The sequence below is a fragment of the Anticarsia gemmatalis genome, chromosome 21, assembly GCF_050436995.1.
Source record: "Anticarsia gemmatalis isolate Benzon Research Colony breed Stoneville strain chromosome 21, ilAntGemm2 primary, whole genome shotgun sequence".
Lineage (NCBI taxonomy): Eukaryota > Metazoa > Arthropoda > Insecta > Lepidoptera > Erebidae > Anticarsia > Anticarsia gemmatalis.
The window spans coordinates 7193089-7216954 of NC_134765.1; the positions used below are offsets into that span (position 1 = coordinate 7193089).

General features: G+C 34.7%; 1 protein-coding gene across 3 annotated transcripts in view; it reads left to right on the forward strand.

Moving 5' to 3' along the window:
• Positions 1–23866, forward strand: part of Kat60 (katanin p60) — a 35303-nt gene that overhangs the window by 1693 nt on the left and 9744 nt on the right. Inside the window, exons 1-3 of one of the 3 annotated variants that reach the window (XM_076128449.1) lie at positions 8723–8950; positions 12162–12267; positions 21545–21674. In XM_076128449.1, the coding sequence (XP_075984564.1) occupies positions 8798–8950; positions 12162–12267; positions 21545–21674 (389 nt within the window). In that variant the 5' untranslated portion in view covers positions 8723–8797. Of the gene's footprint in view, positions 1–8722; positions 8959–12161; positions 12268–21544; positions 21675–23866 lie in introns of those variants that run through there. The other 2 variants (XM_076128450.1, XM_076128448.1) reach the window with 2 other exon arrangements.

The following is a 23866-nucleotide window of genomic DNA, read 5'->3' on the forward strand; positions in this document are numbered from 1 at the left end:
AAACATTTAAAAACATTTTACAACCAGTTATATGTCTCTAAGCTATTATTAAATGCTCCAATTAATATTGGATTTCCCAAAAATGGTCATTAAATATTCTTTTATCCTGTTACTTTTTCCAAATGTACATGAGTTATTTCCTGACATCACATTGTTGGTTTTACTCTAACTGCTAACTTAACAAAACAAGTATTCTGTTTAATAGCAATTACTATTTGTTTTGACACATTTATGCATGAGGGTACTTTAAACATTAAGTGTGAAATAACTGTATACCATGTTCAAACTTTATTTAACATTTTCTCTTGAAGTAGAATTATAGGCACATTTGTAAACACATAATCTTTATTTTTGTTATCATCTGTTATACACCTAGCAGTTACCTACAATTTTACCAATTTTGCACTCAAATGATTGAAAACAGAACATTGATTTAGCTAATTTACCTAGATAGATAATGATTAGTTTAAAAACTATTTTTTTGTTAATTACACCTTCAGTTGCAGCATTATCACCCTGCTCACTCAATCTACAAATGTAAAAACTGCCTCAGTTTTCCAAATGTCATAATAATAATATGCAAACATAATGTATGATCTGATCATTTGAACCTCAGTTAAAATCTTCTATAGTTGTTCTCTTAGTCTCGAAATCACTTCTAAATTGATCACAGTTGAGACAAGCTATCATAAACTCGCTAAAATAATGTACACTTTGTTAATACACATATCACATTATCTATACTAATATAATACTAATATAATAAAGCTGAAGAGTTTGTTTGTTTGTTTGAACGCGCTAATCTCAGGAACTACTGGTCCGATTTGAAAAATTCTTTCAGTGTTAGATAGCCTATATATTGAGGAAGGCTTTAGACTATATAACATCACGCTACGGCCATTAGGAGCGGAGTAGCAACGAAAAATGTTACATTAACGGGGAAAATGATGTCCATTCTCTCTTATGTGACGCAAGCGAAGTTGCGCGGGTCAGCTAATTCATCATATATCTTGGTAGATAAACTATCGTTTATTACAAGTATTATAAGGACGAAAGTGCATGCGTGAGTCAAGCAACATCACATGAGTCAGTTGACAAAGAATCGTAACATATCAAATGTAGTGTCCACCTGATCTACAGCTGTTTACAAACAACTGACTGTTTGTGTCTTTAAAAATGTGTAAACATTTTATTCAACTTGTCTTATGAACCAACTTGTGTTTTGTAATGATTCTTTGTATAAAGTGTATGTCTCTTCTCGGTAAACTGCGGTGTTTGTAAAGTTTTCTGGACTTTGATTAAGCAATGTTATGCAAAAGATCTTCCTTGTTTTCTTTTATAGAATCTTCTGATGCATTTTTAAATCTTATACCTTAATTTGGATTTGCTACTTTCTTGGTTTTGAATAAGGTGGAATTTTGACAGGCTTGATCTTTCATATGATGTCAATTTATCTATTGGATAATGATATCCAACACTTATCGTTAATGATTTAATGATACTTAGGCAGTGAAACTAGCCCTTAATATACCTAGTAGTTTTTTTTACATGTTACTGTCCCACTGCAGGGCAAAGATTCCCATTACCAAATGAGAAAATTTACCTGATACCTACCATGAATTAATTAGTGCTTCCAGAAACGAAAATCACTAAATAAATTGTTTACACAGCTACAAATCTAATCCACTTATACAATGCACTAAAGTCTGAAGCTTAACCTTTCTCTGCAAAATTCACATGCATGAGTTTCGCGCCATGACTAAATCGACATTGAAAATCTCTATTATGTATCTTTGGATCTGAAGGTCTTTAATTGTAATGTTGTTGGATTATTTTTATAAGTCTTCCTGGTCTTTTGTAAACGTTATTAAAAGCCTTGGGAGTGGCGTAAATTGCACTCGAAGCCATTGCGACGTCTTATGATGGTCAGTATTTGTTATCTTTTATTGTTCCCATTGAATGAAAGGCATAAGTCTAGAAGGATATAAGGCAAAGTCTACCCTCTATACTCAATGTCCAATGATATTCCGTATTGAAGTTTTATATTTTAACGACTTCATAACTAAATATAGTCTGTAATTTAAATTAAAGCATTGGTAAATTCAAGCAAGTACTACTTAAGTTTCTCTCAGGAAATTCTTGTTAACGTACATTGCAGAATAAACTCAAGCACTAATACTAGTCTCCACATCACCGTAATAGGTATTAAAGAGAATTGGCGTGTAAATAGAGCGCTACTAAAACAAGTTTTATAATAAAATAAGAAATATATTTCCGACATGCTAAGGACACTTGTAATCCAATGAACTTATACTTGACCCCAAAACATTTAGTGTTTTTTTTACCTTATACTACCTGACCGAATTTTAAAACCAGCCTTCTCAACTCGGCCATGTTTGTGTACTGATTTCGTAGATATCGTACTCCGGTTTTAGTTAATCTAAGGTCATTTTAATGAGTAAATCTGTCGTATATGTTATTGCGTCTCTTTCTCGCTAAGATTGATGGAAAGGGACAAGATATTTACGTTCCCTTGGTGACGTTTTTGTAAGGTCGAATAGACATGACATCTTGTTTTATTACTGCAAACTCAAGCTTTTAAATTAATTGACAGCCTAATGATCATGAGCTACCTAATTCAAAACTGTGGTACAATGAAATTGATAAATGTAGCGTAGTAGTCATCTTTAATATCGCACATTTTAAAGTGGTAGATTAACTACTATTTAATTTAAAAATAATTAGAAAATATGCGAAACGTCGTACGTTAATATAATTACAGACAAAAGAAAATGTTCTGTGTGTTCGTATAACAGTATAGAATGCTTTCTTCGATTAGCATATTGAATGCGCAATTTGCTCGATTCGTATTGGTCATAAATCTGACATGTTCTTCTCATCAGTAACGATTTGATTCGCATTGTTCTCACTTTTATGTGTGTACACAATCTGGCGTCTTTCTAGTTTGTTTTGGTATAAAATGGAAATATATTTGCTGAAGAACAGAAGGGTACATCGATACACCTTAGAAAGGGATGACAACGAAATACGTAGTGGAGGAAATATAAAGATACAAATGTCTAAGAGGATAATGTTCACCATTTTTTTTTTACTATACCATTACTCCCACTGCTGGGCAAGGAGGCAGCGGCTAGGTCCTGTTCAGCTATAATGGCAGAGGAAGAAAAGGACAGAGAATCTTTTATAATTTTACACCTTTCTACCTTTTTATTGCTTATAGAAATAAACCTATTTTTTTACTGCACTTCTCCCCTGTCTGTCAATTTTACCATACCTACTAGGTGTGATTTTTTGTCAACATGTCACTGTAAGTCGTTTGTCTCAATAGAAAGCTTTTTATTTGCTGAGGTCAATGGTACACTGAATCACTTCATTGACTCCTACACGAGAAAACGTACGTATATTTAACCAGTGTACGACTTCTCATTACTTGATAAAAAAGTCGTTCTGCCATATACGAGTGGGTCAATGAGAGTTGTTGCTTTTAAATGCTAAAAGAAAGGTCATGAACGCTGTAGGAATGTCAATATTTTGTAGTTTCTTTTGTATTTTTTGTCGGTATAGAGAAATCTGTAGACGCTGGCTTTACTTCATCCGTGGTTTAACCAGGAAGTAGAAAAAGGGATGCATAAACTGTCTAGTTTGTAAGTACCAAACCAAATTAATCTATGCAACTTAAGATCTAAACGTAGTGTATCTGTATACCGCGTAATTTCCAATATTTTCTAATAGAAAGCTAAACTATCTTTAATTAGGCCATTTCTTTAATACATTTCCTAGTAAACGTGGGTAAAATACTCAAGGCATAGGTTTTATAGACTGATTAAATTCACTTTTACCATTATACATTTATGTTTATCCACGATACGCTAAGCGAAAGGTAAATTTTGATCCAATTTGGACGCCGAGAGTATGAAAAACGATTTCTTCCCACACGATCCCGCAAATTGAATCAAGCTCGGATTTACGCAAGTTTATCGTAACGTGTGCGGTTGTTATTGGATTTGAGCTCAACCTTTATTTTGTTATCTTCGTATCTGCGAAGCTCCCTTGATAGGCTTTTAGAAAACATATTTATATAAAAAATAATCCTGCAAATCTTATGGTATTGGGACGGTAATATCAGAATACGTGTAGTTTTAAAGTAGTCGTCACATTGACGTCGTACAAACGCCCTTCTTATCTGTGAAAGTAGAGCCCATAGATTTATATGCAGTTACATGCGTTACACGTAAAATGTCCACAAAAAACGTCGTAAGTAAATGTTTCTATGCCGCGTACTAGATACCTATATCAAAGTTGGTCGTCTGAGAACTGTCTCATTTTCGTTATTTATTGGTCTCCACAATTTGTATGTTAGTCATCCGCCAACCGCAACAGTGATCTCTATTAAAATCTCTGGTAGAAAGTAATCTTGCAAATAATTTCTAATATGCATAAAGTTAATTAGATGAAAGATAAGAGGGTTGTCGTGTGTTAGTCACAGGCGCAAGTGGGTGGGTCTTCCGAGAAAATTACTCATGTCATTGTCCTTGCTAAGCTTGAGTGTTTTAAAATACATGCGTTAGCTTTTAGGTATATTACGCACATGCAACTGTCAATACGCAGACGGGTTGTAACGATAAATCTATCGTTGAATACATCCGATATAATAGGATCCTGATGCACCAAGTCATCAATCAACTCACATGCTACAAAATCGAGTCTCCGAAAGACTGAATTTCTTAGACCAATTTTAATATGACTGCTAATCTGGTCTTAGTATCCTTAAGAAATAAACGCATATTATAATCATGTGATGCTCAATTAATCTAAGAATTTAATCAAATTATCACAGACACCTGTTGTTAATCTATTTACTGCTTAACCCTCGTTCATAATCTATACTGACGCATCATCAAGCACCTCATACATAATATTAAATAGCAACTCCACCTATATTCTCTCGAGAAAAGCCACCCTCCCTATGATTGACGTAATCTAATTAATTATTATCACGCAGACATCCTCTCAATAAGGCATGTTATATACAGTAATATATCTATTATATACGCTCAATATACCGTTGATTTACATACAAATGTTCAGAGCCTGTCGTAAACGTAATTCACTTGTGGCTATACTCACGGTGTTTCATGTCGTGTTTATGAGTTGTGACGTAGAATATAACTTAATAACATTAGTAATGTTAATGAGACCTCGAGATGAACGTGAGAAGATCTATAATGTATTCCAAAGGAACAAGTACATAGAGTTAAATTAATATGTTTGAACAATATTTTGTCCAAGCAAATCAAGTGCCTTAGCCCTCTCTGCAATTGTAAAGAATGAAGCTAATAGTTTTCAGAAATTAAACTAATTCGATCGGTTTCGTAGTTTTTCTATTATGCGGAAGCCACAACAGATAATAACGTATGTAGTTTTTTTCAATGGAGTGAATAAATATTTTTTATCGCAAAATGTGAGCACTTGTTCAGTAGTTTTATCTTGAGGTCGCGTAGCCCCAACGCAGCCGTTAATGTATGATGAATTGATACACTCGTTGCGAACTAACGTGACCTTAGACATAGACGAACCTTAGTTGAATTGCTGAGGTCAGGGTCAGACTAATCTGCAGTTTTTAGTAGTCGTTCGGAACGGAACACTCGATGCACCTATAGCAATTTCTATCGCAGTTAATTTATAGTCTATATGACTGCATACTTTATTGGGGTTTCATTAATTTGATAAACATCTTGTTAAATTTGGATGTGTGAAATTAAAGCATATATTGTTCAAAAGATGCAAAAGTGACTAATAAAGATGTATTTACGTTTAACACTAAGAAAATCAGTAAATCTACGACAGAAGTTTGTCGCAGTCAATAAGAAATAAGTGTTATCTGCAAGATTGACATAAAAACACTCGGTCGGAGATATAAAAGTGGAGGATTACTCATAATATGACCCGTACCGGAGCGAACAATGCCACTAGTTTATTTACTACTAAATAAAGTAACACTTGTACAACACGTCCTTGCGATCGATAAAGCTGTTTTTGTGTTAGTGAAACCCGACAGTCTTTTGTAAGTGATCGACTTTGTTCACGGTGATGTAACGCACTTAATCCTGAAGGCGACGACCTTCAGTTTCGATATTTTGGCAATTACGATGTAATTTCTACTTATCTAATTTAATCTACGGTGTCGATGTGCCGACCTTGATGAAATTAGGTCTGAATATGCCATTATCGTATACATGTGAAGAGGTTAGAAAGTCTACCTCATCTTTGTGTTGTATATAGACTTTTTGATTGGAATTTTCGCAGTATGGAAGATAATGAAGAATTATGTTGTGTGATATGCGCAATGATAATGGGTCTATTATAAAGATTCAACAAGTACTGGATTAGGTAAATTTGGTTCCTACAATTGGCCATAGTTAAACGGAAACGATCCAACCCACACAGACGTAGTTTCGAGATATTTAACTTTTAAGTTCAGATCACTTTAACTTTGGGGACTAACTCAGGACTATAACTTCATGGTGGGTTTGAATTTTACTTCGATTGTTTTCGTGATATTAAAATTTTAACTTCAAGGAGTGTTTTGGTATACATAACTCATTTTACCCATAGTGTGGGTTGGATCCTTTCCGTTTAACTATGGCCAATTACCTTGTACTGGACTTATTTTGTTGGTTCTGGAAAGTAAAACAAAAACCACAGGAAAAATACCTGAGCAGAACCAGTATCGAAGTGCCCTAAGTTATAAGATTTTACAGCGGAAAGATATCGCCTGAGCATTCCAATTCCGTGAACCATTAACCTGTTTTCGATTGACTCATTTCGAAAAACGACAACCGTTACTAAAGTAGCATGCCGTTGATAACTTCGAAAATCCTTTTAAGGAATTCATCCGGTAAACTTAGAAAAAAGTATTTGTTGAACACCGTAACCCAAATTGGGTATACAGAACTTCGAAACTAAACAACAGTATGTTGCTAAAATGAAAAGATAAATACTAATGAGCCCAAGTTACAATGTTAGTACATGCATATGTAAACGTTATGTTAAATATTCTCTAGTGGTTCGTTGGCGTGGGGTAAAATCTTTCGTGATTATAAACACGTTCCCCGTTTGGTGACGGTCATTAAATTGATACGGTCTGTGTCTTGGTATTCTCTAACCGTTAAAATCACGCCTTTCGTACTGGGAAGTAACTTGAACATGAAAAGTTAAAGATAAATTAATAATAATTTCATATTCCTGGTTCTATTTCCGGTAAAAACAGTTTCCATTCAGATTTCCCAATTATAAAAGTAATTGGTTTGGTTCGTCCATTTAAAACTTACTGCATTTCTAGACTGATACACAATGCACAAGAAAATTATCTATGCGTTTTACTGAACGATAATTAAGAAAAAATGTATGCGCCGGAGATTCCTCAATCATTGTATTATAAACTCTATAAGAAGTGATTTCATGTTAATGGAATGGAACGTAAATCGTTCGATTAAATGATTAGCAATCATTAGTAATTAAATCGTTACACTCTTACTATTTTATAAGTATGTAGTTACTAGTCGTGCGTTAGTTTTTCCACCTCCTGTATTTGAATATCATCACGTAACTCGCTCTAAACAATGATTACACACTTAGGGACATGCGATTTCATGACACAAACGCATTATCAAACCCTCTTGATTATATTTGTATGCAAAATTTTATTGGCACATAATGGTACTGGAGCGAAATGGAACTGACAGTATCTTCTTTAATTTATTTCTAAAAAGTTACATAATCACGATCTGTGTGAAAAGGACAAACAATGCACGTATTGTTACAGTAATGAAGTAAATACGTTACCACAAAAACGCGCTTGCGTCGAAGTAGATCAGTGTATTTCGTAAGTTATTTTTATTGGTTTACCCGCACTCGGGTGAGGTTGTATGCAACATCAGTCCGAGTGCATCAACGGTTTAATAATCCCGAGAACATATTTTACAGATAATCGAGACAAGTATAGTCTTGCTTGAAGTCGGATACTTATCATAAACTCGTCTAAACCAATAAAACAATGCGAACCAGTTGTCCGGCTCGCTCGCAATAACCCTTATGATAAATAGCGGAACTTTATGAGCCTTGCAATAGTTGTAGGTCGTAGGCTTTTTACTGGAGTTTAGGTCACTTAATCTAATTCAGTGACTGGATGGACGCCAAGCGTTTGTTCTATTGTCGATGTAAGTCGTTGTTTTATAATGTGATGCGTGTGTCGTTGCCTCTCGGCGTGTCAGCCGGCTGAAGTGTTGACGACGGGCGGGTCGACGAACCTCTGTGGCGGTATATCGGTCGTACACTGACGCGATTGGGGTGTCCAATTTTGTACGTGTAACTGTGTCGATCTGTCGAATTATGCATGCCATTTCCGTCTTTACGTGAACAATGTTACGGCATATATTAATATGATGGACGATTCAATATAGCCAGTGCCGTGTCCCAATTACGCGTCAAGTTGTTAAAGTGGGTAGTTTTAATTGAAGACAATAGTGTTTGAAGGTGTCACTTGTGCTACTTATTACAACAGCAACTGAAATTTAAAAATTCAAAGGTAAAAATAACGATGTAAGCGGTTGGTTTACCAATCCACAAACCCTTTTATGAGAAAAGAAAAAATACAACTACCTACATCCTTGAAAAGTAGTCCTTACATATTTTAATGTAAAACTTGTCAAATAGGCTCCTTTAACAAGTCGGTCAAGGTAATTAAGCTCTTATTAGGTGAAAATAGCCACGTTATATGGCGTGTGATGGCGGCCGGATGTTACTCAACGATTTTGACTTAGTGTGGGAAGTGATTAAGATAGTTTTTATTGTGAAAGAACATTGTGTGATAATCGTAGTGAGAGATCGTATTTTCACTTTTGTGCCCACATCGAGAAAAATCACTCATGTGCGTATGTATGTATGTTTTTGTATTAGCTGTTGTTAATTTATTATTGCAGCGGTTTTTGTGCTTGGAGAATATACGCCAAGCTTCGCAATCAGCTGTCTAACGATTGTAAGATTTCACGTGTGAAACTGACTTTACGTTCGTATGTATAATAAACCATTAGATTATATTGTGGTTTAGTTAATGATGTGGTGGCAGGTACATTTCACATTTGCGCTAAATGTGGCATTTAACAGATTTTGAGACGGATCGAAATTTTTGTACTTACTATAATAACCGGATTATTTAAATAGAAGGAGGCGGTCTTTATTTCCGATGCTTATTCAAACATCGAGTCTTATGTCTGTTCACATTAATATTTATTACAAAAAAATAATCGTGAGTTCGTGACCTATTACATAACGCACTGGCAGACTGGTTCACCGTTCATTCCAATTATAAAGCCATCAGCGGTCGTCAACAATTTGCGTTTTAATTATAACAGGCCAAAAACAATGTCGCATGTAAAACCGTATCTCGAACCATATTGGCCGCGGTCAATGTGCACTCAGTGCCCAGTACATTGATATTCAAGGCACTCAGCCTTTCCCGTTATGGAATAATAACAAGACGACCAGACTAATTACAGCACTAGTAGTGCGACTTCGATGCCGTAGAATTTGGTATTCAGTATACTCGTATAAAAAAAAAAATGTTTTTCTCACGGGAACTTGATATTTGTACGATGTACGATTGCTATTCGTTTCTTTTTCTTTTTTGCAGTTAATGGGTTTCTTTATGGCAGAGTATTCATGACGTTTGACTTACTAATCGTACTAAAGATTGCAGTTTGGTTACATTATCAAGGATGGACTACCCTCCAAAAGATAGAATTGAAGTCTAATCAAATCAACTTTGAAAAGCTTTTCTGGACCTTGATTGAATCGTTCATTTTTTATTTTTATTTTTTTTAAACCTTTTAAAATATGCACAAATTCTATTTTCTCTTTTACCTACATACTTGGTTAAGTTTTTGCTGTTTGAAACTTGTCTGTTGTTCTCTCTGGTGATGTTTAAACTGTTTGACTACTAAAACGTTAATTTCTGGTAAACCCTATCTTTTTAAACTAGTCAAATATACAGAGGATTACCTCTAAAGTCACTATCTTAGTATCTTATAGTACATTTGTTTACGTACTCAGATACTGCGGCCTAATAGTTCATTGTTTGTTTGTACTAGGTCGCCTTCTCAACTGATAAGATTAGGAAATTAGGCTTAGACAATACACATTGTGAGTGTCTGCTTGAAATACAGAGTAAAACCAGTGGCTGTCAAACTTTCTAGGGTGGAATTTTTTCTTCGTCAGATCTTTTTGGGGAAAAAAAGTCCGTCAGAAATATACCTTAAATAAAGTTATGTATTATTGTGTAGCGCTCGAATCATCGAATCTTAGTACATATTTAAGAAACTAGTTCTTTCTATGTCTTTTATTTTTTTAAGTTCGGATTTAAATCTTATAATCCTTGCTCAATGAGCATAGACCCGCTGCATAATTAATTTAAGGAATACTGAAATATCTTCACGATTTATAGTTAGCTGACGTAGAAATATCTATACCTGTTCAAATTAGAATGGAAATCAACTCAATGTGAAATATAATTTATATCCGTTAGTTATAAATGATTTAATTAGGCAAATATCTACCGTAGGTTATATCAAAATAGTTTTGTATGAAATATCGCTGTAAAGCGTGGGTAGATTGGCAAACACTGGTTTAAATAACTTGCATGGATTTGCATGAAACTGCAATAGTGAAGGGTTTGGGCCGCTGTAGATTAGACTTAACAATCAAAATACTAATTTAGTATTAATACTAATTTAGTTTGCTAATCTTAAAGTTTTAAAATCTGCTGTGTTGTAACGTAGAGCTGCTTTTTCGTCCTTTTTTCATTTGAGCAGAAAACTGCAGAAGATGAATAGCAAATACGTCGCCAATAAGATGTCTACTGTAATTTTCTAAATGGTTCCTTTAGAAATCGTTACATATAAAAATAATAGATGTAGATTAGAAAACTAGTTAGCATTAGTGAATAAATAATGGCTTGTGTCATAATATTGACTGGAGAATATCGCCCACGCAGACATTTTCTAGTTCATTAAATACATCCTGAGGCTGTTGTCTTAGAAACCTTGCTCGCTAATGATGACGATGACCATAATGTGCTCACAATGGACCGCGTAGGGTCTTACTCTGAACATTCCTGCAGTTTACCTTCGTAAATGTATAGTAAATGACTGATCGGTTCTAAGATTCGAGGTTCCCTTTAATATAATAATATTACCTCTCATTTACTGAAAAGTTAGTTGGTAGTAGAAAGTGATCTAACTATAAGTGACTTATTAAGTACGGATCACCTGTTCCACTACTTTCACTTATTGATAAATTTTTGATTAGCTAATTCGATTAATTCTGGGTATATTGTATGCATATCCTGTCAGCTAAACTATTTTTAATATAGGATGTTATCCGGCGCTTGACTCATAAGTGCTCTAACTTACGACCTTCCGTATACAGTCCATAAATACACCAGGTCGTTGACCTATCAAGCTAAACCTAAAAATACCACGAAATAGCCGTATTACTTACCTGTAAATAGCAGTAGCGGATCCACTCATGTTGACCTATAAACACGACCGATATCACTCGCTTCTTAACACGCAAAAGTAATAAAATTAGAATACGGGTTACTGTGTCATTCGAATGCAAACGTTTTGCGACAAACGTGGCAACAGTCAGTAAGGAATGATAGTGGTAAATAACTATTTATGGCCACGTTATCAACTTCATCCGTCCGTTCGATGCAAAACTTTGTCCAGTGAAACATTTCATAGCATTTTGCGAGGAAAAAGCGTATTAATCACCTTAATTACTGCCACCAATCAGCCTGTCAAAAGTTCAACACTTTAGGGACCGGCTATTTATTTGATGACACCTATTATTTTGTGGATGGGTTTGTTTGATGTGCGTGTCTGCTAGCTGTCTCATTGTTAACCACTAACATTTAGTGCTCTTCCATTGTGCCTTGCCATTCCCTTTCAGTAATTACGGTCCCTAATCTTCTTCTGTCTTTCAATCCTCTTGTACGGAATGTAAAATGATCGTGTTGCATTCTCAAAAAGTCCGTGTTTTTTTTATATTTTTTTGTTTAAGTTTTTTTCTCTATTGTGCAGGTCCAAAAGCAAATGGCCCGCGAGTATGAGCAGTTAAAAGCGACTGTAGCTACCTTGCAGATGTTCCAACACGAAGGCGACAAAGCCATCACTCCACTCACAGGAAGTAAGTACCTCATCACCCCTAAACTACTCTTTGTGAAATGGTGGTATTTCACAATGAATGAACACATAAACTTTGTTAGGTATTTTACTAAACAAGTGAGCGAAATGTTCACAATGTTATTTTGACATTAGTATACTTAATACTGAAAAAGGTTTAAAAGTCTCGAAACACTTTACTCACTCCCGATTTCTTAGTACATTTAGCGGTAGTTTATCTATTCAATAGCGTTTTTTTATATGAGTTGATACTTTTTTATAAAAAATTGAAAAGATCCGAAGTTAAGTCAAAGGTTTATAACGGTACAAAGATTATAATAAGCCATTTCATTATACTCTTCCATAGAAATGACAATAAAAATGTTAGTCACACAGTTTACGCAGTTCCTAGAAATAAAATTGCTCTGTACGCACATAAACCTAGTTCATATGGCGGTCAATATCACGGCCAGAAGCAGACGTCATTATAACTAGATCAACTGGTAGTGTTGTACAATGTCCGATCGTTTACTTTTATTGATGTTGTTGTGCCGTCTACAAACACTTAACACTGATCACGTACCCGTATTAGAAGCTTGAAGAGTGCTTGTGAATGAAGTTATGTTTCTTCTAGTCACTGGTGTGTTGGTCCTAGAGCTCCTCCATTCAAACATCAAAGAAATTTACCGGGGTGGTTTTTTACCCCTCCAAATTGGGGTACCGGTTTTTTTCGTTTGAAAAAAAAAAGGTTTCTTCTGGTGTTCGGAGCTGCCCATGCCTGTATGACAGTATCCATGGCTCTACTTATTTTGCGTGTTCTAGTATCTAAACATAAATTATCTTTAGCAATAAGTAATTAATATAATTATTATCGACATGATAAGGTCACTTTTGTCTAAAATATCGATTCCTTTAGAAGTCTTTTAAAGAAGATTTTATCAATTTTTATGAAGGAAGTCCCGGTCAGATAGGTTTTCACAGAAATTGCAGGTCATTATAATTATAAAAGATACTGCTACTTTAGTTAGGTTTTCGTCACACAGTAATTTGATTTTAAGCAGAAGACAATCAAGGCAAATTATTTGTGCTCCAATAATTCTTGATGATCAAGATTCTTGGTAATGAACTTAGTAACTAGCGGTTGTACTTAGAGCTTATGAAGCTAATATATTGTCCAAAAGAATTGTTTACAAAAATCTTCTAGAGCGTTCATTTGTAAACAAGATTAAACATTAACAAATAAGTTTTCAACTTTATTTTTCCCTCGTGGAAAGAAAATGAGCTCCATTTCCTTAATATTTTATGAAGTTACTGCTTTGTGTACGGAAAAACTTTGGTTGACAAAAAACGCAATGCGTATAAAAATACAGCAATGTCATTGCGAAAAAGGCATTATTCCTTTTATTTTGCTCCCCGCTTTTATTTTTAAAGCATACTTTAGTATTTCAGTTCTCCGATCCAATTATAAAGGCGGACTTGAACCGATAGATCTTTACTATGTTTGAGTCATGCACCTATTGCAAACATTACAAAAACACATGATCATATGAAACCAGTTCAATATCCTCACACAATGGAATCTATTCATGTTTGAAGCAAAATAATTACACCGTAAAACATAATAGATATTTGGACAATTTCCGGGTTGTAAGTTCTTACAATACACGGTGTGTTAGTAGGTATTCTGTGAATAAAATACACTTCGCTTTTTATTTTTTGCCGCGTAGTTCGTTAAGTTTATTAACTTCAAATCTATGAAAAAAATATGCAATATGCTTATTTTGTACGAAAATGTTGACAATGAAATTGTTTTTATTACTAATACGCATCTCAATCTTTGCCATCGGTTACTTTGGTTTACAGAAACATGGAAACTGTTATTGCTCACTTATGCGGAAATATTAAAATAGATTAAAAAACAACCAATCCTGTTATTTTACATATTGAAAAGTCATCATTTTCCCCGAATTCTAAACGATAAATTATGTATGTTTCGTGTAAAACCTTTTCATGTGAGTTCATGACATTGATAGTGACTATTAGAAATTTATACAATACTGTCTGTATAGTTTAATGAACTATAAACCTTTTGAATGATAGTTCCAAGCGATTCCAAGGTCTATTTTAATAGGATTTCTTTCACGTTCCCGGAATAATATATCGACAGATTTTTGAACTATAATGACTGTTTTATAATGGATCGGAACCTGGTTCGATCGTTTAATAGTCTGTTCTGTGTAGTCGGTTTTATTATAGTTATTGGCCGTTTCAAAATAGATTTACGTGAACTATTCTGCCTTCTCAGAATGACTTGTATCTTAATTTGTTCATAATATACTCGGCGTTAACATGCATTTAAATTAAAACTTGTAAAACGTTTTTTTGTTTCTACATTTTATGCGAAATCGACACGCATCTATAATACTGGATTGACTTTGATGTCTTTTGTGCAAAGTACTAAACGCGATCATTCACGCGATCACCGGTCTCCAAATAGTTCAACTTTTAACAGAGTAGAACAAAAAAGCTAAATTAAAACATTACTCGTTTAAAACTCCAATCAACGCCCAATTGAGATCGATTTCTTAGTGTGAAAAAGTGAAACTTAGTTGAACGAACAATATCAATTAGCTGTTAAGGGGATGATCCAATGACTAGTAAGTTCTTTGCCATTTAAATTATATAGATATTCTACTGGTTTCAAATCGATAAAAAATCGTTATGTTCATTAAAATATCGAATATATTTAACCTAATGGCGTGCTTAATTAGCAAGCCAAATAGCATTGGATAAATTATTATGAAACCTGTCTCAGTTATGTCATATAACCAATATGTTACATAAATGGAATTAATATATGGATTTTATCTTTGCCACAGGCTATTTGCCAAATTAACTTCGAAGTTTTTTAAAACAGACCACCCAACCTTCTTCGAATCTAATAAGAGAATTACGATGCAACGAAAAACCTGTTAACCCCACAATATTAAAATTCAAGTTGCTTAATCTTTTATTCTCCTTGTGTGAGTGCCTAAACTTATTTAATCATCACAAGATCCTAAGCCTTCTCCCCTAAGCTCTTACCCAATCCTAGCCTTCAGGCTTAGAGGCTTTTATCCAAACACTACTCCTAAAACTTATCTCTTTGAAACCACTAATTTGAATTAACAATTGATGATCACGAGACCAAACCGGCTGAGGATTCAAACCCTCATAGAAAGACTTGCCAGTCCCCAAGTGTCTACGTGTAACAACACATGTAACTGCCTGTATCACCCCCTTAAAAGTTCAACGTACGTACGTCATCGGTCCCTCGACTAATCGACTATGACCTTAGATCGTAGCCATTCTGTACCGATAAAGGCCGCTGTGTCGTCAATTATGTCACCATTCATGGTACCACAATAGCTACCTTCAACTCTTCACTATTGTGTTTTTATATTTTTATTCTGATTGCCTCTTTGTGGCTTTAAATTATTGATTGGGGTGGCCAAATTTATTGCGCTGACGTTTCGCTCTAGTGGAAAATTTGATAACAGCACCTGTACTCCCGTCTAAAGTTCGGCACAAATATCTTCAGTACAATTAGCGTATTTTCTTTGTTTTATTCAGACCGTAACGTTCTGTAACATTATTAACGAGAATTCAATTCTTCTCTCTACTCTTGCAATTTCCAGTTTGATCAAAGTATCTGTCGATAAGGATGCTATATCATTCTTCCGCATTCAAGGGTATTAGTATCGCTCTATTTTTAATTAAAAAACAATATCTATTAGCTGCTATCTGCATCGCTTTTACAGTGATTAGCGTCATATCGTACCATCGATCATCATCACGACATGTCATAGAGAATGTTACAGGGAAAGTCACACGGAACGTATTTGTATACTCATGCACCAACGCGCAACGAAGTGTCGATGGCATAATGACGTCACAGTAAGTCTAGCCATAAAAACTGGACTACTGGGTGTGGGCGGGTGAAGACGAAATAATGTCAGCGGCAACTTGCACATGAGTCATACCAATCTTTCATAATATTCTTCTTTAACATATTTCTTGCTCCGTATACACAACAATGTCGCTAAGTTAAGCACTTAAAATTGAATCAGTCTGGCTCTCATCCTGCTTCTTTGTGTTAGCCAATTCTTTATCATCTTAATCTCAGTAAGTCAGTATAAATTCAAATTATGCATGTATTGTGACGAAACTGGTCAAAAGCCATTCCGTACAAATTTAGAACTAACGGCCACTAATGCTGAACAAAAACAGCGTTGGAGTTCCGTAAAAAGAGGTCGGTTTCTTTCAAATCTCTGTTTTTATCTTTGATACGTTTTGTGTAATGTTTCGTAACCATAACATTGGATTCATAACTGGTAACAAAAACATCGTTTTATAGTAGAAAGTATGGTAAATTGTAACGCGGAACCCCCGTGCTTTTATCTCGTACTTTCGATGAGTTTGATGGAAGCAGTTTATTATTCTTGTCAATTTCGTTTAATTTCTAAACGTCTAGATTTCGTTTTCTATTCATAGCTTCGATAAAAAGCATATTCTACTTTTTTGTAGGACAACAATACGATGCGCTCTGATCACGTTTCATTTCATTACTTTTTATAGCCGAAATACGTGTTTTTACTTAGAGTGCGACTATTAAAGACTGTGGTACTAAAATAGCATTTTTTTCCATCGTCTTTATGGCTATGGTTTTATATAACTTTTCGAAGTGATGTAGAATGTTTTGCTCCGTGGTTATGGTTAGCACTCCCCTTTCACGCGGGCCGATGTTATGGCTTATGGCAATCTTTGAGAAAGGTCGTTGTTCTACGTTTAGGTAACGTTCATTGACTTTTGGATGTTGATAGATGTCGGGCATGCATACTGGGATCTTTTTTCGAATATTGATTTAGTTCCACGCGTAGTTGCATTTTCTACAATAGCATGTACTGTTTTGGTCCTATTTATTTTTCTAATCACACATTCTTCAGTCTCTCAGTCTTCTTTTTAGGACATTACAAATAAACAAAAAATACGTACCATTTGTTTTCATAAGATAATAAAAATAGTAAGATATCCAGATCTCAAGGAACTTTCCGAAATTGCACTACAAGATGATAAAAGTAGCAGTTCAATGACCGATTTGATAGCAAAAATGTAGGAGGGTTAAATGTCAAGCTAACGTCAAAACAACGTGCTATGAAATGAAGCACTGCTTTTTCAAGATGTCATTTCGTAACGATACATTTATGTATCTTCGTCCAAATTGTGCCTTTGTGACGATTACTACCCCTGTAACAATGGGTTATGACGTAATGTTAGGCAGAGAAAATGTCTTCTACAAAAATGTTATTAAAAATATACATTTTCAAATACACCTGGGAACCAGTCAAAACGCGTTCATACAAAAAAGCTTTCAGTTTTATTACATTACTGTAGATTACAATGATCCTTATCATATTTAATTAACTTTACGCGTTTGCGTAAACCGTTCACAAGCGACACGTAATCGAGCGTAACCGTCAGATAAAAGTAACGGCTTTCCCTACAACTCATTAGATCTCGACAAACGCAATTACGCGTGCCATCGGTTACGACAATCACTTGTACTATCGTCGGCTTTTTTAGCAGATAATTCATTTGTTGCTGCGTACCGTGTAATAGGTTTAACTTGGTTAGAGATAGCGGTAACTGTAGGAAATAAGGTTCTGTTGTACTGTACTCTATTATGGTTTCACAAAGGCCTCGAACCTCTGTTTGTTCGTTTCAAAAAAAGCTTCTAGTTTTATAAGTATGGAATTCTTTATAATATCCATGATAACTTCTTTCTTATAGGGAACAATTGTATTGTGATTTGCGAAAACCTAAGCTGGGAAAAAAATAATAAGAATGTAAGAAAACTCATTTTTTTACATTTTATAATACTTTTCCGTATCAAAATGGGCGTGAAAAGAGCAGTAGCAGACTGAAATATGCACAAATACCCCCTACCCGCATATTTTACAGCCTGTCAGTCGAGTTAACTGTAATTGAGCGTCCGACAACAGTCGCTGTTGCTATGGCAACGTCCAAACAACGCGATTGTCGACGCGCCGCGTTTGAACTTAGCGCTGAATTAATAATCGTACTTGTGGTTTCATTCGTGATAGTACATCACTAACCAAACAAATTTTTGACAATTTACCGGCAATTAGGTTAACAACCCCTGCTTTTTACGTGTAAACTGTTGTAGAACAAACAAGAACATTTTTACTCAAAACAGTGTGAGACTTGAAACTTTTGAAAAAACTTTACAATGTCAACGTGTTTTGTTATTTATAGCAGAAAACTTAAAGGTAATAAATATTTTATATTCATTTCCATGCATAATTCAACATACAATATTATATACATATTTGCTAGTAATTACTTTTCAAATTTTGTTGAATTTACAAAGTTATTACAGCTAGATAGCTAGACTAGCTACTTTACCAAAACACGGTAGAAAATTATCCATATAACTCGAATTCAAGCTTAACTATAACAGACTTAGCTATGGCCTCTTTGACCTATGTATTTGAAACACAATGACCAAACAACCCGTGCCTTGCATAACCTACGGGCCGTTTTAATCTCGCCTTGCTACACTTTACCTTTCATGAGTACAATAGATGCTGAACACAACTTAGTAATTGGATAGATGTTATCAATTGTTATCTATTTATATTAACTTTGTGGTTTGATTAAACTGGATTTTAGATCGGTGTATTTATATGACTAGTATTACTTAGTTGAAAGGCTAGATGAGTTCATTCATGATAGATGGGTTGTATTCATAAAATTCGTTTTATTTGTTAGTCTGAAAATTAGTATTGCGGTGGGCTTTAAATATGTGGAAATTTTTTAAGGTACGACCGAAGATCCAAAATAAGGAGACACAAGTAAAAAACCCGGTTTTATCACTTCTGGATAACTTGCAGATATCTTATGAGATGAATTTTTGACTATCATATTCAGTATCATTCCATCTACCTAGTTGGTTCGTTATCTGACAGTTATTTTTTAACTATAGAGTGGCCCTCATTGTTATAAAACCCATGGTAAAATTGGCATTGATATGGTGATTCCACCTTCAGAACTGGGGGAAAATAATAAATAAATTTTAATAACCGTTCACACGATCAAGCCTGCACACACCAGTATTAATCTCGCTCCATTAGTGTGACCAATTGATAAAAACATGAAAATTATTTTTATAACTTTTTAAAAACGTCTTCATCAAGCCAGTTATTTTCAATAAAACCTATAATTCTTTAGTTTCCGGTTTGCTTTCACCTTATTATGGCTCTCTATAGTAATTTATACGTTGTTTAATTAATTTTTCGAGACAAATACGGGTTGGTGGTAATATCTGAAAGTTGTGGAACTAGTTTTGTTTGCAACTTGCAACACAACTGTTGTGGCCGGTATGTGGAGTGATTGTGGTGCGAATTACCCTTTGTGAGTCGTGAGACATTCATATTGATTGATCAATACGTTGTTTGAGTGATAATACCTTGTCTGGACGACCTGGTGAGTGTTAGATACTTTTTTTATGGGCCAAGGATAGAATTTTTCATATGGTAACGAGAGCAGGAGAAGGTTACGTAGTTCATTTCCTCTGTGAAGTGATTGCAGGTTTATTGAAGTGTCGAGATGAAGTTCAGGATTTTTATGTCATCATATCAATGTCAATATATTCTGCAATGAGATTGAGATAACTATCTGAATTCCAAAGAAACGTTACTTTTCTCAGGGAAGTGTAACTGCAATATTACATTAATTATTTATTGGCGTCATTTACTTGATAATATCGATTGTAGATTGTAATTAGATAATAATTCAGATAAAATGGCCTTATTTTATGTAATACACTTACGACATCGTTGTAGAAAGCACGTAAAGAATATTATAGGTTGTTAGGTGCTAAATGCAGTTATTTTATTAATGATTTAATTGTTACCAGGATTTTTAAGCCTTATAGGCTTATAAGTTAACGCAGTGCCAATAAAACGTTTAAAAAACATCTTAAAATTTAATTATGCACCAAACATTAAAACATAAAGTAACAAACATTGTATATATAATAACAATATAATGCATATTACTATTTACTACAAAGCTGTTTGCTATATTCTCATTAAAAGTCAATTTATTTACACTTCTGTCCCAAAGGTTAATTGCTTAATTAAATTTTATAATTACGCTGCAAGTTATCGTTTATCAGATAACATATGAATGCCGGTTCTCGATGGCTTGCAAAGTGGTCAAAATCGTTAGCAGTAAACAGGCCTTTTGTACGTATGTTCGTAATAAAATACATCTGCCTTCCACACTTTTATTACTTCATTTGACAATATTTTGTTAACGGCTGGTAGCCTGGTTGACGATAATGTAAATGATAATTTTTGTATTAAAAACTTTGTTTCAATTTTGTAGCACTCATAATTGGAAGGCTTCTTTCCTATATTATGTAAATTTCAAAATTGTCATAAACAAGTATTTTACATATCGGAGCAGAGTGCAGAAAATACGCGAACTCATCCCCACTTCTTATGATAAAATACACACGCGAAATGGAAAGTGATTGTAGAAGTTTGCCTCTTCTGTTTTGTAATTATAGAGATAGATATATCATCAACACATCAAGCGAGTGAAGCCTTATTACATAATTACAATAAATTATACAATGAACAGCACTTATACTGTATACTTATCCACTTATAAAGCTATTAGCTCTAGTTTAGGTAACACAAGTGTCTGGTGTCAAAGCTGATCGATCGAAGGATCATAGCCTACTTACTAGGCTTCCTCAAGTTTTAATACTTTTTGTACACAAACAAATAAAATAACACCGTCGTAATACTCTTAGATAAGTTCATTAATGTGTTACGTAACCAAAACATATTGTGAAGTCGGAAATATTTATTATTTGCTATTCAATTAGTGGCTTCACTTGCAAATATGACATGCTGTCAATATGACATAAAGGTCATTTTGAAAGACGTTAGCGAGGTTCACTATAAAACTTTACTAAACATATTTTTCCTGTCTCGGAAGCGTAGGGAGAGACGTATCAATTGCAGTCACTTAGAAAAAAGCTGTTTCAATTAAAAAATGGGAATTAGATTCTTGATTATATGTTTTATCATCCATTACCAAACAGAAAAATATGAATCCTTTATGCAGCAGTATATTGCGTGTATCGAAAAAAAAGACGATGTACCACTCTTGGAGGTCATTGCCCTTACCGTGTATGTAAACGTATGTAACGCTGTGTTCTTCCGCAGACTACGAAGACCTGCCAACCCGGGACCAGATGTGGGGTCCGGCGCCGCACGAGATAGACCCGGACATATGGCCCCCACCACCAGACAGAGACCCCAACGCCTGGCCACCGCCCACCAGTGTCGAACACAAGTCAGTTTACTTACACATCCCAAATACTATTAAGTACCCTTCGAAAATGTAACAGACCAGGGAAACTATAGATAAAAGACACCGATTAAAGTGCTCTTGAAATAAAGGCCACTTCAGTTGTTAAGGGGGTCATATTATTCGTAGGTCGTGCATTGAGGGATGCTGTATTATATGTTGTAGCACACCGATAAACTGGTTTATAATTTTCAGAGAATAAGCTTTTCAAATTGACGCATACAATCAGTTATCTGCATACACCCACTGCAAGAACATTTTAAGCATCAAACTAAACAAAAAATGTTAGTGTCAACGACATAACAACTATCTAGTCAGTTTTCAGCGCATATTCCTCCATCCGGCATCAAAATACCAAGTCATTATCATACAAGATCCCTTAAATAAACCACTTTACATAAGAGGGTAAGAGAGCTCAGTTTGAAGCCGACACCCGTCACTAAATCCGTCTCGCTTACATCCCCGGCACTCGAGTCGAGCAGACGTTAGAACCACCGCTCAAGTGCTAAGATAATTTGTATGGTAACACTAAGACCACGTGCTAACAACTTAATCATTACCATATTCAACGTGTAGAGATAATTTACAGTTGACTGCAGTTTTGCATAGTTGACACTGTTGACAGTTGCTGTTTGAAGTCCGGGAGAGATTTATGAGCTTGTCAAGTTAATGGGTGACGGTTACCTATAGTTAACATTTTGTCTTCTTGTTGAGTAGTGAGCTACAAAAGACCTTAGAGCATACATTATTTCAACAAATGTTGGAGGGCTTGTGAAGAATAATTCTTACAGTAGTTCGACAGTTAGGATTTTAGGATAGTCTGTTCCCTCAAGTTTAGGTCTTGAAAACTGCTATAATAAATAAATAGTATTTCGATAGACTATCACGACATACCGTAAAATAAAAACTCCTGCCGTGCCTGTATGTCGATCGCGTTTAACTTAGAAACTACGGAACCGACTTTCATACCTCTTTCTATAGAAAAAATAACACTGCATTTGGGCTCAGAATTCAGACAGTAAATTATATCAATCCGGTGCATTAGTAAGCACCAACGACCTTATTTAAGTTAAAATTTTCCGATGAATTTTTCCGTATGATCAATATGTTAATAAGCAATTTTGAAAGTATTTGCACAGACCATGTTGGTTTCACTTTATAATCCTTCGGAAACTCGCGTTGGCGTCGAAGGTCGATCATGTTTGCATCATAAATATCGTGTTAATGCGCAAAAACAGCTGTTCTCAGTACGACAACGATTATAAAAGGTGTTCGCTTTTAATTGTAAGTTTTATTAACTTGATTCTCATGTTAAATGAAGGCTGGTGTAGCGAGAATTGCTTGTAATAAACTTTGAATATGAATACGCTAAAGTGGCACGTCATTTTTTAAAAGCATGGTATCAAAATTTTATGTAATAAGATGATAGCGTGCAGGTGCAATTTATTTATATTTTGCTTCTTTTTTTGTGTAGACTTGGAGTAGATAAAGCCAAGCCATAAAAAGCCAGTAAAATATATGAGCTATTTTTCTGTCATATAGTGAGCAAAGTGTTTAAATTAGTCAAATATTTCACTTTGACAGGAAGCACTCCGTAATACCTCATGATTGATTTAGCATCGATTATTTTCAAGTTAATAGTCTCTCTAGTAAATCGTATGTAAATGTAAGTATAATTATACATAAAACATGTGGCCGGTTGCGTTTTCACCGAAGTTTTTGTACTTGTACGGAATACGCAGAAATGTGGCTACTACCTGTGTTGACAAACTTGTTACCTACCGTAGGGAAACTGAGGAGGCTTTGCTTCTTTTTATTCCGCCCGTGTGATAGCAATTAACTGCAATTAGCGCTGCTACTTACTAGTAATCAGTTGGCTATGGACTGCAAATGACTGCCACTTTAGTTTTATGTATCGAATATCTTGAACCATGCGTTATAGCTATGTTCTGATAAGATTTGCAGAATCGTTCTCAACCACAATAAACAAATTTGTATACAAATTACAAAATTTTCGAACTTGGTTAAATTATCCCATCATAATTTTGGCGACTGTTTGTCTTGTGGGTCTTAATACACACTATAAAGCACCCAGCTTGGAGCCAACTTCTCAGGCTGCATTGTATTGCATAACGATGCACCATCCCATCAATCTAAACTATTATATTTCGAAAAAA